At 40.4% G+C, this 19,295-nt stretch overlaps 1 protein-coding gene across 1 annotated transcript in view; it reads left to right on the plus strand.

Moving 5' to 3' along the window:
• Positions 1 to 19,295, plus strand: part of CFAP54 (cilia and flagella associated protein 54) — a 295,719-nt gene that overhangs the window by 210,052 nt on the left and 66,372 nt on the right. The window contains exons 57-61 of the mRNA XM_029206275.1: positions 1,669 to 1,824; positions 3,090 to 3,195; positions 4,147 to 4,243; positions 8,920 to 9,018; positions 9,536 to 9,677. Coding sequence (XP_029062108.1) covers positions 1,669 to 1,824; positions 3,090 to 3,195; positions 4,147 to 4,243; positions 8,920 to 9,018; positions 9,536 to 9,677 — 600 coding nt within the window. The remainder of the gene's footprint in view (positions 1 to 1,668; positions 1,825 to 3,089; positions 3,196 to 4,146; positions 4,244 to 8,919; positions 9,019 to 9,535; positions 9,678 to 19,295) is intronic.

The raw sequence follows: 19,295 nt of genomic DNA on the forward strand, positions 1-19,295 counted from the left end.
TAGGGCATGGCATCTTGGATTTAAAATTTTCAGGACTTGAAGGGACCTCAGATATTTTCTAGTTCTGCTGCCTCAAGGCTCAGAGGCATGCAGGGACTTGTTCAAAGCCTCAGATGACACGGTAGCACCAATGACTGGCTTGTACCCAGCATTTCAGCTACAACTCAGAAGCTGTATCCTTCTGCAATCCTACACTGCCTTTCTGTTCATACTGCGCTACCGTGCCTGTTAACCTGTTCCATTAATGCAGTTCCCCCCCTAGTTGCCTTTTACTCTTTATCTCAACGTTTTTCTTCCTTATTAAAGTTACCAAAAGGTAAAGTGATCATCAGCTGCCGGCCTTGACAGCTGTATTTTCTGGGTAGAGACATCCCTGACCTTTCCCAGGTCTGGCCAGGGCTCCTGTAACCTGCTACCGCGGTGTCCAGTGCTTTCACTGCCACACAGTCAACCACACCGTGTTTTGTTTGCCTGTCTGGCCGTTCTCATTCCCTGTTGGACACTAAGCTCCACGGTCTCTCTCTTAAGGGGTTACTGCAGTGTCATGGTTTAGGGTATGGGCCCTGGAGCTGGACTGCCTAGGTTCAGATCACAGCCCTGCTACTTACTAGTCACGTGACTTTGGGCAAGTTACTTAAACTTCACCGTGCCACTGCTTTTTCCTCTGTAACATGAGCATAATAATGGTATCTACTCAGAGTTGGGAGGACTGCATGAGATAATGCTTAAGTACTTGGGATGGTATCTGGCATGTAGGAAGTACTTAATGAAACTTAGCTCTTATTTTTCAATTTTCTCGTTTTTTATCCGGTGCCTAAGCACTCAGAAAATATTTGTCAAATAAATGTCTGTCTGTCTTTGAGGTGATTAGAAATTAAATCTAATGCCTCTTCAACAATGCAACAATCCTTCATTATGTTAAGTAGTGATGGGACCGCATAAGAAGTATAACATGTGGCCTTTGTCCATAATGGGTTTGCCAACTAGTTGGGATGACAAAATATGCAATGCGAGCAACCGCTATAGAGCTGAATAGAAATTACCGCCTATTAATATATGCAAATTTTATTGGTAAAAACATAAAACTTCCAGTTGTTTCCCTACTAACAACCTCATCTTAGGAACACAAAAGTTGTTATGTAGAGCATTATGAAATTTTAGAACTGAAAGAGGCTTGAGAGGCTTGAAATTTTAGAACTGAAAGAGGCTTCATTTTATTTTTATTTATCTTTAAAAAATTTTTATTGGAGTATAGTTGATTTACAATGTTGTGTTAGTTTCAGGTGTACTATCCTTCATTTTAAAAATGAGAAAATGTTGAAATTTATCAAAGACAAAGTTTCAAAGGTCTATTGTTTATAGTTCATTGATATATTTGGGTATTGTGTTTCTTTAAAGCATTTCTTCAATGCTAAGAACTAAAGACCCCCAGAGTTCTTTTTTTTTTTTTGACCATGCCTCAGGGCTTGTGGGATCTCAGTTCCCTGACCGGGATTGAACCCTGGCCATTGCAGTGAAAGCCCAGAATCCTAGCCACTAGGTCACCAGGGAACGCCCTCCCAGAGTTCTTCAATTGTACCTACTGTGAGAGAAGTCTGGTACCTGGGAGGTTTGTTATGAATACTGTATATCTATTGTTCCCTCTTCATACAACTGTCTTTCTTTTAGGACATACAGTGGCCAAGCAAGTATATTATACCAGTAAAAAGAAGGATCCCTCAAAGTGGTTACCTGCCCTTCATCTTTTTGAAATAGCTTTGAAGCTCGCCAAGATATCAGGAACAGAAGAACAAGAGGTGGAAGCTGAAATCTTTTTTCAGAAAGGTAAGATGTATTTAGGGTCAGAACTATGATAAAGTTTGAGGATTGTTTTTTTCCCATGAACAAAAGGCTTCTTAAAACTCTGGTCACTGATTATACAAAATACTGATTTTACAAAGGGCTTGGTGATGACAAACACCTTGGTATCTCTGCCAAACTCAGTTTTGGATAAAGAGAACACTGCGTATTTTAAGTTTATATCTAGAAAGGAAAAAAGTACTCCATTTTCGTTTCTTTTATAATTACAATTGACCTTCCTTAACACAAAGTTTCATGTTTGACTCAAAAATCTCAGCATCAGCCATTTAGCTATGAATAATGTTTCTTAAAGAATGCTTGGAAGATATTTTTTTATTTCATTACTTAGCTAAGCATTTTAGCTAATTTCTATAAAAGATACATACCCATTTAAATTAAATAGCTATGGCAATCTATATTTATAACTTATATACAACACACATTTGCATAATACATTCATATAATTTTATTTTAGCCATGGGAAAAATGATGATGACAATTGGTATCACTTATTGAGCATCTTCTAGATACTAAGCACTGTAGTTGGTGTTTTACATCTCATATTGCCAGTTCTTACAACAGCACTACAAGGTAGGCATGACCAATCCCAGTTGGCAGATGAGGTGTAGTCTGGGTAAATAACTATCTGTAAGTCCAGACGTGAACTTAACACCAGGTGGCTCTGTGCCCTGTGCATATGCCGCATGGAAACTGGGAATCCTTTTTACAGTGATTGTAAGATTTGCCTTTCCTGCCCTTCTTGCTACAGAAGTACCATTCCAGCGCCTGCATTTGAAGGCTGTGGCTCACCATGAGGGGTGGGAGCTGTGTGCAAACGAGAGTGTTTGCATCATCCGTGCTGGTTTTCAAGCGTTTGCTGACTTTCTAGGGTTTGTTTTTAGCAAAGATGTTTTCTACGATACCTGCAATGATAGAAGAAAGAAGAAAATGGATTTAGATAAACGGAATGTGCTACAGGAGGAAGTGGGAGCACAAAGTAAGGAAATGGAGAGGAAAGTAAGATGATAAGAACAGTTGTGTCTGGAAAGTGAAAGGAGGCAGGGGGAGCCTTCCTGGGGAAGGAAGCAACAGCTCTTTCCCCATTGGCTTACCTTCTAGCAAGAAACAGGAGACGGACAGACAAAAAGGACAGCACATTCAGTTTTCCAAATTTCCTGCATAAAATATTCTGAAGTTCTAAATGATAGAAAAAGGAAAAACCATCTTTGTATATCCTTTTCTTCTTTCAGGCAAAATAGAATGTCAAATATTGGTGGAAGAGAAATCTACAACTTTGCAACTTGAGAGTCTATTTGAAGCTATACAGCTAAGCTTGAGACATGATCAAAACTCAGGGTAAAAAAAAAAAAAAAAAAAAAAAGACCTTTCCATTATCATGACAATGTGCGTTTGTGTTTGAGACTCGTGTTCTGGTAGTACATTGACTATTTAAGGCTGGGGCGACTGGGGCACCCTTTTCCCGCGGCAGGGCTAGTTCACTGGGGTCCATTGTGCAACAGGTTCACTGACTTCCTTTTCAAGCTTGATGCTCTTGGCTCTGCTCCAAGGCCTCATTTACAGTGATGGTTGATGATGGCGGTTAGCATGGTGATGTACTGGACTGTAAATCGCTTCTAGTCTGTACACAGATTGATCTCCTGTCAGTCCCAGGTTATAGGAGGCTCCACTAGATGTGAAATTGTATCTAGAAGGGATTTATGTGAATATTCACTCTGGTTCAGCAGTACCAAGGCTGGCCAGCTCAATTCTGTATAAAAGTCACCTTAAGATGGGGCATGAGCCAGCATTATTACAACTGCGCTGATTTAAATGGTCCCACCTGACAGGTTTGATAGTGAATACACAGACCTAACCCATACCGAATCACGGCTTTCAGCATAACTCTATGTGTCTCTTTCGAACTTATTATAATTAGCGTAGGAGAGTAGAGAGAGAGGTCTGGTTTTCCAGGCAGGTTCCTCCAGTCTTGACTGTCGCTTCTTTAGTGCCTTGTGTGCTGGAATATTCCAGAATGGTCTTGATGTTCAGCTGCATTGTGGTCATAGCATGGAGTATTGCCAGCACAGGACAAGGTAGAATGCTCAGCTCTCTTCAAGAGCTTTCAATTTCAGTAGGAAGAAAGATGCCCGTGTCTAAGCCACAAGTGCTCTGAAAAGAGGATGAGTTTGGAACAGATGCTGGTTTTGCCTATTTTTGCCTTTTATTCTCTCAGAAATTGTTGACACAAGATGCAAAATGATTATGAATGGTGAGCTATCTAATAAGTACAATGCTGTATCATTTTAGGTTGATAAGAGACTCCTACCTCGAAATAGCCCTATTATTTTTGCACATGAGGAAGCCAAAGAGCAAACTTTCAGCATCACCATCAACACTTACTAAGGTAACAAACAATTTTATTAGAAATTTAAAGTATGTTGCCTTTGAACTTGCTTACTTTGGTAGCACTGTGCTGTGGAAATAAAGAAACTTTTTCTTTGTGACTTGAAGAAATTAATTCATTACTTAATGCTCACACTCATATTTAGATACCTCCTTCGATATTTTTACGTAAGACTCTGGAAACAGATTTCACGTGGACATTTTTGCCTGTTAAAATGTTATCCATGAAATGTAGGTGTATATAAATACTCTAAGTCATTAGTATTGATCAGGAGATTGCAGGAAATGACATATTGGTTAAGCAGATGGACATGTATGGTTTTCACCACTGATGTGGCTTGCAAACAGATCACCTTTTGAAAAGAGTCATTCATTCATTCATCCCATATCTATTGAGCACGTACTATGACCCAGGCCGTACTCTGGAAGGTGATAAAGCAAGGTTCAAGACAAACTCAGTGCTTGCTTCCATGCACTTACTCTTCATTGGAGGGAGACAGATAATAAACGTGGAAAGGAAGAAAGCAAGAGGAAGAAAGGTGGGAGGAAGAGAAGTGAAGGAAGGCTGGGGGGTGCTTTAGGTGGTGAAATTTAGGATTAGGAAATAACTCTGGTTGGTGGGATTGTGAATGACTGTGGTGGAAAGAGCTGGAACGTGGGATTTGATGGATTGGGAGGGAGCGTGCAAAGAGTGGCAGAGGCATGTACTCCCTCAAGCAGCACTTCCAAATAAGGGGCAGAAACATCTCCAGGGATCCTGTGATCCTGATGAGGTCTGAGATTTGGCCCGTCTAAGGAGCTCCTGGGTAATGCCCGTGCTGCTGGTCTGTGGGCCACACTTGAGTACCAAGGATCCAGACAGAGTGAGATACTCTGGGCAGGAGGTTGGGTGGTTTGGAGGTGGATGAACCCAGTAACTTTGTTTTCATTTTTTAATAAAAAATGTCTAGTTTTTTATTCTTTAAGTTTCAGTAGGCATTATATATTTCATTCTTATTAAATAATCCTCTGACCCACCAAAAAATCTTCCCAGAAAATTTTGACGTCAAATCTCTAATTTTTGAGGCAGCATAAACATGACTTAAAACCTTTAGGCAAATAAGCTTTCAGTCAGCTGAACTACTTATATGGTTGCTGCCTTAGGTGGATAGCAGCTATTTTTTTTTTTTCATCAAAATGATTACATAGAAAACTTACTTTTGTGGTGTGATAAACACCTTTATGTCCAATAAGAGAAAACAAAAATATTTGTTTCCATAGCAATTTGCAATGCAAATTAATAAGATTCTAGGATAGAAGTATATCACCTTTGGGGCCTTCTCTAGGGAGGTGTTTATAATTAATTAAGAGATTGAACAAATAAGATTTGAGTGAAAAGAATAGTATAATTCTATACAATATGATCATTATTTTCTGTGTATCTTTTTTTCAAATTAATTAATTTATTTATTTTTGGCTGCACTGGCAGGTCTTTGTTGCTGCGTGCGGGCTTTCTCTAGTTGCGACGAGCGGGGGCCACTCCTCCTTGTGGTGCGCAGTCTTCTCATTGCAGTGGCTTCTCTTGTTGCGGAGCACGGGCTGTAGGTGCACGGGCTTCAGTAGTTGTGGCTCACGGCTCTAGAGTGCAGGCTTAGTAGTTGTGGCACACGGGCTTAGTTGTTCCGCGGCATGTGGGATCTTCCCGGACCAGGGATTGAACCTGTGTCCTCTGCATTGGCAGGCAGATTCTTAACCACTGCGCCATCAGGGGAGCCCATACCACATTTTCTTGATCCATTCAACGGGTGATGGACATACGAATTGTTTCCACTTTTTGGCTATTATGATCAATGCTGCTTTGAATATTCATATACAAATTTTTTATGTGGACATATGTTTTCAATTCCTTCGGTGTATACCTGAGAATGGAATTGCTGGGTCAAATGTCAACTCTCTGTTTAGACTGTTGATGATCTGTTAGATTGTTTTCCAAAGTGGCTGTAGCATTGTGTATTCCTACCAGCAGTGTATGAGGGTTCCAACTTCTCCACATACCTGATAACAATTGTTATTATTTATCTTTTTGATTATAGCCATCCTAGTGGGTATGAAGTAGTATTTCATTGTGATTTTGATTTCCCTGATGGTTAATGATACTGAAATCTTTCCATGTGTTTATTAGCCATTTGTATATCTTCTTTGGGAAAATGTCTATTCAGATCCTTGGCCCATAGCCTAAATCGGCTTATCTTTTTTTATCACTGAGTTGTAAGAATTTTTAAATATATATTCTAGATATATGTCCCTTATCAGATACATAATTTGCAAATATTTTTCCCAGTTGTGGCTTGTCTTTTCTTGCTGTTAATCGTGTCTTTGGAAACAAAAAAGCTTTTAGTTTTAATGAAGTCCAATTTATCATCTTTTTCTTTTATGTTTTGTGGTTTTGGTAGCTCTTTACCTAACCCCAGATGTTGAAGATTTTCTCATATGTTTTCTTCTAAAGGTTTTATAGCTTTAATGTTTAAGTCCATGGTCCATTTTGAATTAATCTTTTTTGTAAAGTGTGAGGTAAGGCTCTAAATTCATATTTTTGCACATAGATATCCATTTGTCTCAGCACCATTTGTTGAAAAAACTATCTTTCTTTACTGAATTGCCTTGGCTCCTTTGTCAAAAAGTCTATTGATCATAAATATAAATATTTATTCCTAGACTCCCTATTCTATTCCATTGATCCATAAATCTACCTTTATGTGAGTATCCATTGTCTTGGTTATTGTGTGGCTTGTAGTAAGTTTTTTGAAATTGGAAAGTACATGCCCTCCAGTTATTTTCTTCCCTTTCAAAATTGTTTTCACTTTGAGTCTTTTGCATTTTCATATACACTTTAGAATCTGCTTGTCAGTTTCTGCCAAAAAACGAACAGAATTTTGGTAGACATTGTGTTGGATCTACAGATCAATTTGTGGACAGTTGGCATGTTAACAATGTCAAATCCTCCAATTCATAAATATGAACTCTCTCTTCATTTATTTAGATAGTAATTTTTCTCAAAATGTTTTTTTACTTTTCAGTGTACAAATTTTGTACATTTTTGTTAAGCTTATTTCTATTGTGAACAGGTATTTTCTTAATTTCACTTTCAGATTGTTCATTGCTGGTATACAGAAATACAGTTGATTTATGAGTATTGAGTTTTGTATCCTGTGATTTTGCTAATAAACACATTTATTAATTCTAGAGGTGTGTGTGTGTGTGTATCTTGGAAGTTTTTACATAGAGCATCATGTCTCCTGCAAACAAAAACAATTTAACTTCTTCATTTCCTATCTAGATGCATTTTTTTTTCTTTTTCTTGCCTGTTTGCGTAAGCTAGTGTCTCGTACTCAATGTTGAACACCTCTCAATCCCTCCTCAATAAAGCCTTCCTCTCAATTCAAAATGAGCGCTCTTTTTTGAATGTGTGTGTCACTAATTGTTCTTACAATATAGTTATTTAATGTTATTCTGTATTCTTCACTCAATGCCTATTAACCTTGTTTCCAGAATTAAACAGATGAATTGCCCAAGCTTATATAGTCAGTAAGCTGGCAATGGCTACACCAGAGCCTAAGTAGTTTTATTACAGTTGGCGACTGGGGTCTCCATATTTGGGACAGGACTATATTGCTTAGATTTTAGATTCCCCATGGGCAGATCTCTCCAGGTATCATCTGTCTGCCTCCAAGCTTAACACTTGATCTGGACCAGGCCACCTTTGTGCACTGTATTTCCTGCTCTGGCATTAGCTTTATTCATTGCATTTCTTTTTCCTTGGGAGGCTTATAGCCAGAAGTAAAAGAAAGATATTTTTGTTATTGCTTGTTTTATTCTGGAGTTTTGTTGAAGATTTTAAAAATCGGCCAAAATATGACCATCAAAAATAAGAACAAGCAATCTAATTGAATAGTTTTTACAGATCAGTTAAATCTTTAAAATTGACTATTAATACTTAAAAAATGTAAAACAGATACTATGTTGCTGGTGGAGTTTCTGTTTACTTCTATACTATTGACTTTTTTATATTTAAAAGCTGAACACACACACACACCGTCCCATGTTAAACATATCTCCGTTCACTGTCACTTTTTGCTATTCTGTGGAACGTTATGATTACAGTCATCCCTTTAATAGTTTTGTAGTTAGAAAACTGATAGCAAATGCCTACCAAAAACCTTTAAGTAATATTCTTGTTTCTGACGTCTTTACACACAAGATATATTCAATTTCTAGATCCTCTTTTAAGATGGTAAATAACATTTACTTAAAATGCAGTTTGTGTTTATTTTATTTTTATTCAAATAATGTAAGCTCGTCTAGAAAATCACAAAAAAGATAAAAATAAATTACCCTTAAAACCTGGGGTAACCACTGTTGACAGTTTTCTCTGCTTGTGTATACCGGGAACATATGTGTGTACCTAGCTTTTAGAAAACGGGATCATATTGTGCATATGCTGTTTTGTAACCTATACTTTTCTTTTGCTTAAGGTAGTTTGGATGCCTTTTCATGTCAATAGATGAATATACATTATTACACTTAATGGCCATGTAGTGTTCCACTAAAATCTCATCTTCAGAAGATGAGAAAATCTATCACGAAACTTTATGATATCTTTACCTATCTTTATCATAAAACATTTGCCATATTTTTTAGGCTCTTCCCGGAAGGCATAGTTCTATTAAAGAACCGACAGTAAGTCAATCTGAAATGCACAGTTTATTTGCCTGGATTGCAATAAGAGCTGCTGCACAGGTTGGTGTGAGTTTTATTTAACTCTTCTTTTTATCGTCACATCTGTTAAGGCAAAACAATGTATTGATACAAGAGAAAGGAAAATATCACATTCTTTGGGATTTGCACCAATGATGTTTCTTTGGGAAGATTAGAAGTGCCCTTTATATGTGTAGTGTTTTTAATCGCTATTAGCCAGACTTGGTTTGATTCCACTTTTCTTTAATGAAAATAATGGGAGATACACATGTGCACATATTTGACACACATTTCGGCAAGTATCTGTCATAGCTACAGGAGGTAGCCTATTCAAAATGACTTATTTATTGATTAAATTGTCAACAGTCATGATTTGTTTGACTATGGTATATACTACATGTTGGGGGATCACATATTGTTTTTCAGGTTGTCTTTATTTTTTCCCTAATGTGTACCAAATGTCATTTTATGAATTCGCCTTTTCACATTATTTACCTAATGGATAATCTATGAATCAGAAAGCTTGCATTTATGAACTCTAATTATGCATTAATTTTAGGTCAGTGAGGCTGTGCTGGCAATCAACCTACTTATCGGAAAGACAAATGATAGAACTGATAAAGTTAGTCAACAGGCATTACCGAATATCCCAGAATTTGCCACCATGGATCTTTTGTCTTCGTACACAGATTATTTGCTTGGTATGTTTGAATGTTAGGCATTTTATAAAATTATAATATATGTCACGTGTAATCAAGTTTCAGAGGTTTAATTATAGAGATTTTAACTTAAGAAGGACAATAGTTTGGGGAACCTCTGGGAGAGGATGGGTTCTTAGGATCTAGCTGCTAAAATATAGGGGCCTCAGCTCACTGTACATACATACGTGATACTCCATCTGCTGCTGCATTTCAGATGTAGGGCTCTGTGAAAAAAATGGTATTTCCTGATGTCTGTTTATTTTCCAGTTCACACATTTCAAATGAGACCTTTCGGGATTATTTATTTGAGGGACCTTCTCTGCTCCTCTAAAACGTGTACTCACTCTTACACTCTTGTATGGCTCCCTGTCCTTTCTATTAGCTCTTTTATATTGTGTGTGTGTGTGTGCGCCTGTGCATGTTTGAACTATTTCTCTTATTAAACTATTGTCAGCTTCCTGAGAGCAGGGACTTTAGCTATTTGATTTGCTGCTCTGTCTACAGAAAATCACACATTGCTTACACATAGATGGCATCTGATATTAATATTTATTAAATGAATGAATGAGAGGTTAGTGGAATTTAAACTTTACCTTACTGCTATGTTTTTTCTTACTTATGACGCCTTTGTTGGTTAGTAAACTATAATGTAAACCTCTAAGTCAGGTCAGCAGTAACATAGATAATTGAACAATCACTTACGCGTTTGCCCTTTCATTTATTCAAGAAGTATTTATTGAGTGCTTCTTGTGTGCTAAACACTTAGATAGGTTCTAAGGAGCCAAGTACTGGAATCTTACTTCCAGAAGGATATTTTAGGAATAACAGTATCTAATTTTGCTTGGCATCAGGTGAGCATTGAGCCAAAGGGAATGAAAGTGTTAACTTTAACCTGATGGGGGTGGGAACAGTCTTCCTAAAGCCTCTGAAATCACACCTATACGCTGTAGCTTACTCTTCTGGTTAAGGTTAAGTCAGCCTTAACTGAAGAGTTCGTGTCTGAAATCATCTCCTTCATGACTCTCTCCTGAAGAATAGGTGGCCCAGACTATTTTCCAACCTGAAAATGGTTTGCCCTGAGGTTAAACCATCAGATGGATTTTTATGCCAAGGTATTGTTTCCTTATTGTTATTGCCTTCATGCCTAGTAGGATTTTGCTTCATCAGATTTCCGGACCGTGGCCTGGATCTCAGACTGGGTGCATGGCCTTCCTTAGAGTCCCCATAGATAGGCTCCCAGGGGACAAAGCAGGGCAGTCTGGCAGCAGGGGCTCGTCGCCGCTTTTTTCTCTTGACACTGCTCGTCAACTCAGTTCTCCCTGGTTCAGAATGCCAGGAAGGCAGTCCTCTTAGAAGCACACATTATTGTTTTGCTACAAAGAGAATGCAATTTTAATAATGAAGAGGGTTCGACTTATACCTTGATCCTGTCAAACCATTTAATTTCTCTCAACCTCATTTGTCCTAATCTGAAGGCTCTGTGAATTAGATTTATTTATGGATAAGACTAAAATCTGAAAACTTTAAGACTGTGATTCAACATGGCTGAACATGGCTTCCAACATGGCTATTTCTTTTTCATAATGGCCCCGTATTACCTCTGAAACGTCTGTCTACTTTATCCTAGACATTTTCTTGTCTTACCGGTTTTTAGGCCAGGGATAACAAATAAGTTTCATCTAAAATGCTGTATTAGTCAGTTACTGGCAAAGTTATACTGTGTACCGGACGACCCTAAAACGCAGTGGCTAGAACAACATGACTTCGTCCTCTTACTTGTCTCATGTGTTCTGCTTCAGGCTGCAGGCTGAGTTCAGGTGTACTCTGTGTACATTTGTTATGAGACCCAGGCTAAAGAGGCTGTGGCTACTGTTCTCAGGCTATAAACCAGAGCACAAGACCAAGACCAAGCACAGAAGCACACGTGAGGCCTAAGAAAGGCCTCATTAAATCCCATTAGGCATAGCAAGTCATATGGCCAAGTCCAATACCAGTGAGGCAGGGAATTAGACTCTGCCTGTAGAGGAAGGAAGGGGTGTGAATGTTTGTGGAGTGATAATCCAAACTGTCACTTATGACACGTTCAATCTATGGCTGGTAGCCACCTGAGAAGAATTCTGAACTTCTGTATGGAAACACTGGAAAAGGTGCTGCGGTGATCAGTTAGTAATGTCACCCGTGGGCAATGGCATCCCCTAACCAGATGATCTTAGTTGATCCAGATGGGCAGGTAGTCTTCATCCCAGCTCTGCTTATTACTAGAAGTTATGCTTTACTTTTCTATTTCAGTGGTTTTCCTAGCATCTTCCAATTTTCAGTTTTCATTTTATACCATTAGCACTCCTTTACTGTTGTACCAAGATAGTAATTTGAAATGAACAAATTTTAAAGTCCAATTCATTTTGTATTTTGCCTTAAGAATAATAATTTTGCCCTCCAGTATTTTCCTAGCCGACTGATCATTAATTCATGTTATGATTTCCCTCACTTCAGTATTTGGGTTGGAAGGAAGTATTGAATCCCCAACTGATAGCTGCAAATACCCAGATGGCAGTGAGGTTCATATTATAATGAATCGCTAAAGGGCAACAATAACAAATTAAAATTGTTTGATTTTCCTTGCATTAGCATATATTAGCATGCAGGAGAAAACCCCCTCAGTGATTTACCTTCACTAGCATTGACCTGTACACGATGTGGTAAGTGATATTCATTGTTTTTGTGTGCAGAGCCCTGTACCAGATATTTCTGTCCAGAGGGAGGGAGGAGTCACAGAACACACCAAGGAGTGGGTCTTGCCTTCCACGAGCTTCCAGTTTTTGGCCATCAGAACAGGCATCCACTTTGAAATTATATAAATGCAGCTTTTAAGAGGACCATATTAATTAGTGGAGGCAGATTAATGTATTTTAATCTAAAGCTGGACACAGGTGGGGTGGGCATATGAGTTTATGAGGAACTTTCTTTTCTGGAAGAAGTACATGTGGGGCAGATACAAATGAATTGGAGGCATGGATACCAGATAGGAGGGGGAGCTCATTTTCTCAGCAGAGCAGTTGACAATCAGAGAAGCATGGTGACAAAATAGACCAGTCACGTGTGGAGGATGGAATATAGATCATCTTGCCAGAACCAGAGAGCAATTGTATGATGTCTATAGAACAATAAGAGAATTGAGTGTTGTAGCTGGTCCAATTTATTGAGGTTTCTTTTACATTGTCTTGTAGGAATAGAGACCCTGAAATGATGCTGCTGGTGATATGGGACCATATTTAGATTGAATGCAAAAAACCATTTACTCCATGACTACTTTGGGCCCAGTTATATTCAAATATACACCATCTTTTTGTCTTGATTTTCCTGTGGGCTTAATAAAAAATTCAGCTAGGATTAAAAATTATTAAATTCTATAATACACTTTGAATTAAAAGCAACATTTAGGATTAGTGGTTCCGGATGCAGCCTCTCACAACTAAATACACTTGATATATGGAAAAATATAAATACGTGTCATGCCAAAAATCAATGTTGATGAACGTACTGTCAGAACAGAGAGATCTATGGAGCAGAACTGAGAATCAACTGACCGAGAATCAACAAGTACATGATTTGCCTCTTGAAACAGAGAAAACCGTCCATCCTGAAAAAAATATGATTTGTCTTTCCCATACTGCCTTGCCCCTGGCTCAGAGACATGGGTCAATGCCAACTAAAAACTGGGATGTCATTCCTCTTCTGCTCTCTTGGCTTTTTCTATTCCTCTGAGACACAATTTCCCATAGTGGTGGGGAACTAGGGAGACACATTATATCCTCAAATCCTGAATAATTAAACGATGTACAGGTGAGAATGGAGATAAATCATTCATGCTTACAACAGTGATTTTGTGTGTGTGTGTGTGTGTATGAGCATGTGTGTGTATATGTGCTGTATCGATCCAGAGTGTCAGCAATTCATACAATGAGGGTATGATGAGAACCATCCTCAGCGAAGCAGAGCTGTCCTGGGCCGATGTCTGCAAGAGTCTAGATGTTCCACTCAGAGCTCTGCCCTTGGATCATGTAAATCTGAGAAAGGACGGTACCATGACCAAGGGCAGAGCATACATTCTCCACTCTCTACTGTCAGACACAAGGCATGAAGAGACCTATTCTAGACAGAGTCAACAGTGAGAAAATAAGAAACAACAGATGGCACACGTGAGAAAATTGCCACATGGACGCAATGGGATGCTATCCTGAAGACTCGGAGGAAGATTGACCCTTGAAGGAACCAAAGGAAATCTAACAAGATGGTTCGAAACTCTTAGCAGAGCCTAAGTATTCACTCCTGATGCTGTGTGCTGGTGCTTTCTTATGTGATTTCATTTATCCTTTAGGAAAGTCCTGTGAGAGTGTCACTATGCACATTTATTAAATGAGGCAAGGTGCTGGGAGAGGTATTGAACTCTGGGTGATGGTTCACGGCTAATATAGACCCTCACCTATACAATTCTAAAGGCAGTGCCCTGGATCGTTGTGTTGGGTGTGATAAATAAGTTTTACCAGGAAATCAAAATGCAGAATCGATACTTCTGGTCAACCTGTTGGCCTGAGCTGACATGAAAGATGCTTCTGCCCTCCCCAATACAAACCTATTACAAAGCTGGATAAAATAGAACCAAAATTGTTTTAATTTATAGCTGAGCATGAAATCAGGAAAGGGAGATCCCAAGTCACCAAAGTAAAATGAGAAATTTTAAGCAAGAGCTGCAGCTGAGCAGTCACTGGAGCAGGAACAGCCAGGGCTGGGACTTGAATGCCTGGTGAAAGAAGGGGTCTGGAAAGAGGGCCCCGCAGGTAGGGAAAGTCAGAACCTAGCTAACTGCATAACATTGGCGTTCAGAGAGGGCTTGTCCACAAATTGAGGACTAGAAGTACGCTGCCCACTGGCCTGTGTAGCTGCAGAGCAACATGCCAAGTGCCCAGTGAGGGCCAAAAAGCAACCACAGGGGAGAAGTCAGAAACCACCTAAGACTGTGAGGTTGGAATTCACACCCCCTGAATGATGCAGGGAAATTAGCATAAATACTGGCCCAGAACCAGTGAAAGCATGCACATCTGGCTGGGGATAGTGGAAACTGTTGTAAAGGAATGCTCTTCAATGCATGGTATAAGGGACTCTCCCTCCAAGAAATTCTTCTGAAGATAAATTTAAAGACAGCACAGATGACACCTGGACAAATTTTGGCATCATTTTTGGATTATAAAGAGGAAGAAAAAAACAGAAAAAGCAGACTTTCTACAAAGGAACAGAAATTGAACTGGTCTTAATTTTTCTCTGTGACGTTAAAGACCAAATGACAGGGACTTCCCTGGTGGTCCATTAGTAAAGAATCCACCTTCCAATGCAGGGGACGCTGGTTTGATCCCTGGTCAGGGAACTAAGATCCCACATGCTGCGGGGCACCTAAGCCCGTACACCACAAGTACTGAGCTTGTGCGCCTCAGCTAGGGAGCCTGCATGCCGCAAACTACAGAGCCCACATGCTCTGGAACTCGCACTCCACAACTAGAGAGAGAAAACCCACATGCCGTAACTAGAGAGAAGCCTGCGCGCCGCAACGAAAGATCCCACCCACATGCCTCAACAAACATCCTGCATGCCGCAACTAAGACCCGACACAGCCAAAAATAAGTAAATAAATAATAAATCTTAAAAAAAAAAAAGACCAAATGACATTGGCCAAATATGTATCGAGGTTCTTTTTTTCTTTTAATTTAGTTCAATTTTTTGCATAGGTAATTTATTTTCAAGAATCACAACTCAAAAGTCATATAAGGGTATGGAGAGAATGTCTCCCTTCCGTCTTCTCTGCAAGTGCCTCAGTTCTCCTCCCCAGAGGCAGTCAGTGTTGTCAGAATATTAAGGTCCTATTCCTGCTGTAACAACCACAAATTTAGTGGCTTAAAGCAACACAATATATTACCTTACAGTTCTGGAGTTCTGAAGTCCAAAATAGGCCTTACTGGGCTAAAATTAAGGTGTCAGCAGGGCTACATTCCTCTGGAGGCATTGGGGGAGAATGTTTCCTAAGCTTTTTCAGTTTCTAGAGACCACCTGAGTTTCTTAGCTTGTGGCCCCTTCCTGTAGCTTCCAAGCCATCAGAGTAGCATCTTCAGGCTCTCTGACTCTGATACACTCAGTCTTCTGTTTCCCTTTTATACATATAAAGACCCCTATGATTACACTAAGCCCACATGGATAATGTAGGATAATCTCCCCATTTCAAGGTCAGTTGACAGGCAACCTTAATTCCATCTGCAACCTTAATTCTCCTTTGCCCTGTAACCTAACATATTCACAGGTTCTGGGGATTAGGGCATGGAAATCTTTAGGGAACCATTATTCTGCCTACCACAATTGGTTTCCCGTGTCCTCTACCAGAGATATCACATGCTTATACAAACTGTCAAGGTTCTGTTACAGAGGACAGAATCCACTCCAATTTGTTTAAGCAGGAGGAGATTTATTAAAGGACTTTCAAAATCCCTGTGAGGGCTAAAGAAACAAATTCCAGGCTGAGCATCCAGAAATGACTAAGCCATACATAACTGGATCACCAAGGGAATGCAGGTTTTTGTTTTCTTTTGTTTTATAAAGTGTCTTAGTCTGTTTGTGCTGCTATAAGAAAATACCACAGACTGGGTAGCTTATATATAAACAACAGAAATGTATTTCTTACAGGTTTGGAGGTTAGAAGTCCAGTATCAGGGCACCAGCAGATTCAGTGTCTGGTGAGGGCCCACTCTCTGGTGCATAGATGGTGCCTTCTTGCTTTGTCCTCACATGGTAGAGAGGGCTAGGGCTCTCTGGAGCCTCTTTTATAAAGGCACTAATACCATCACTTTGGGGGGTTAGGATTTCAACATACGAATTTCAGGAGGGTGGGAACACAAACGTTCAGACCATAGCGTAAAGGAAGCTGTAGAATCAGAAATCTGCCTGCAAAATAGGAAGACTCTGCTCTAGCTGCAGCCTCACCAACAACACCACCTCTGCCAGAATCCACACAAGCAAAAGATGCTTTGACTCTTGTCTTCCGCACCACTTAGCACAGTGCCACCTTCAGGTCTTTCATGAATGCACTGAATTGGTGATACCTAAATCTCATCCAGGGCCCTAGCTGCAAGGAAACCTCAGAAATGGGATTTTTATCTCTGCAACTTCTTCAATATAGGTAAGCACATTCAGAGATTAGGAAAAATGTTGAGTGAACCAATATGGTGCACACTAATACACTGATATATTTTTCCCTTAAAAATACAAATAATAGGGCTTCCCTGGTGGCACAGTGGTTGAGAGTCCACCTGCCGATGCAGGGGACATGGGTTCGTTCCCTGGTCTGGGAAGATCCCACGTGCCGCGGAGCGGCTGGTCCCGTGAGCTATGGCTGCTGAGCCTGCGCGTCTGGAACCTGTGCTCCGCAGCCGGAGAGGCCACAACAGTGAGAGGCCGGTGTACTGCAAAAAACAAAAACAAAAACAAAAAAACCAACAGTATAACCATTAGTATGCATAATTTTATGCTCCTTCCTCATTGCTTTTCTTCAACCTGATGTAAGTATCTGTTGGCAGTTTTTTTCAAATCAATACGTAGCTTCTTTTTATTGTTGCATAATCTTTATAAAGATGCACCATAATTAGTCTTCCTTTGATAGATATTTAGGTTGTTTCTACCCTTTTGCTATTACATACAAATTTGCCCTAGATATATATATATATATATCACATATATATCTATTGACCCAATAGATATACTAACCTATGTACAAAGTTTTACACATATATGATATATATGTATATTTATAAATGTCATATGTATATGACATATATATAGTATATGTATAATTATATATGTATAAAATTTTGTTCATAAGCTAGTATATTGATTGGGTCAATTCCCATAAGGAAAATTTCTGGATCAAAGGGTAGAATCATTTGTAATTTTGATAAGGTTTGCAAAACACCTTCCATAAAGGTTATGCCAATTTGCTTTCCTGCCAGTAATTAATAAAAGGTCATTTTTCCCCATACCTTTGTTGATACAGGTATATTATAAAAATTTTTAAACCTTTGTCAGTATAGTAGGAAGGGAAGATTTAATTTTAATTTACACATCTGGACGAGGGGAAGATGGCAGAAGAGTAACACGCGGAGATCACCTTCCTCCCCGCAGATACACCAGAAATACATCTACACGTGGAACAACTCCTACAGAACACCTACTGAACGCTGGCAGAAGACCTCAGACCTCCCAAAAGGCAAGAAAGTCCCCACGTACCTGGGTAGGGCAAAAAAAGAATAAGCAGACAAAAGGATGGGGATGGGACCTGCACCAGTGGGAGGGAGCTGTGGGAGGAAAGGTTTCCACACACTAGGAAGCCCCTTCGCGGGCGGAGACTGCGGGTGGCGGAGGGGGAAAGCTTCGGTACCGCGGAGGAGAGCACTGCCACAGGGGTGCGGAGGGCAAAGCGGTGAGATTCCCGCACAGAGGATCGGTGCCAACCAGCACTCACCGGCCCGAGAGGCTTGTCTGCTCCCCCGCCAGGGCAGGCGGGGCTGGGAGCTGAGGCTCCGGCTTCGGTCGGAGCGCAGGGAGAGGACTGGGGTTGGCAGCGTGAACACAGCCTGAAGGGGGCTAGTGCACCACGGCTCACCAGGAGGGAGTCCAGGGAAAACTCTGGACCTGCCGAAGAGGCAAGAGACTTTTTCTTCCCTCTTTGTTTCCTGGTGTGCAAAGTGAGGGGATTAAGAGCGCTGCTGAAAGGAGCTCCAGAGACGGGCGCGAGCCGCGGCTAAAAGCACGGACCCTAGAGACGGACATGAGATGCTAAGGCTGCTGCTGCTGCCACCAAGAAGCCTGTGTGCGAGCACAGGTCACTATCCACACACCCCCTTCCGGGGAGCCTGTGCAGCCCGCCACTGCCAGGGTCCCGGGATCCAGTGACAACTTTCCCAGGAGAACGCACGGTGCGCTTCAGGCTGGTGCAACGTCACGCCGGCCTCTGCCGCCGCAGGCTCGCCCCGCATTCCGTACCCCTCCCTCCCCCCGGCCTGAGTAAGCCAGAGTCCACGAAGCACGTGCTTCTTTAACCCCGTCCTATCTGAGCGAAGAACAGACGCCCTCCAGCGACCTACACGCCGAGGCGGGGCCAAATCCAAAACTGAGCCCCCGGGAGCTGTGCGAACAAAGAAGAGAAAGGGAAATCTCTCCTAGCAGCTTCAGAAGCAGCAGGTTAAAGCTCCACAATCAACTTGATGTACCCTGCATCTGTGGAATACATGAATAGACAATGAGTCATCCCAAATTGAGGAGGTGGACTTTGAGAGCAAGATTTATGATTTTTTTCCCCTTTTTCTCTTTTTGTGAGTGTGTATGTGTATGCTTCTGTGTGAGATTTTGTCTGTATAGCTTTGCTTCCACCATTTGTCCTAGGGTTCTAGCCGTCCTTTTTTTTTTATTAATATTTTCATTTTAATAACTTTATTTTATTTTACTTTATCTCCTTCCTTCCTTCTTTCCTTCCTTCCTTCCTTCCTTCCTTCCTTCCTTCCTTCCTTCCTTCCTTCCTTCCTT

Source organism: Monodon monoceros, unplaced genomic scaffold, assembly GCF_005190385.1.
Source record: "Monodon monoceros isolate NGI ecotype Baffin Bay Population unplaced genomic scaffold, NGI_Narwhal_1 Super_Scaffold_6, whole genome shotgun sequence".
In the NCBI taxonomy this organism is placed as follows: Eukaryota; Metazoa; Chordata; class Mammalia; order Artiodactyla; family Monodontidae; genus Monodon; species Monodon monoceros.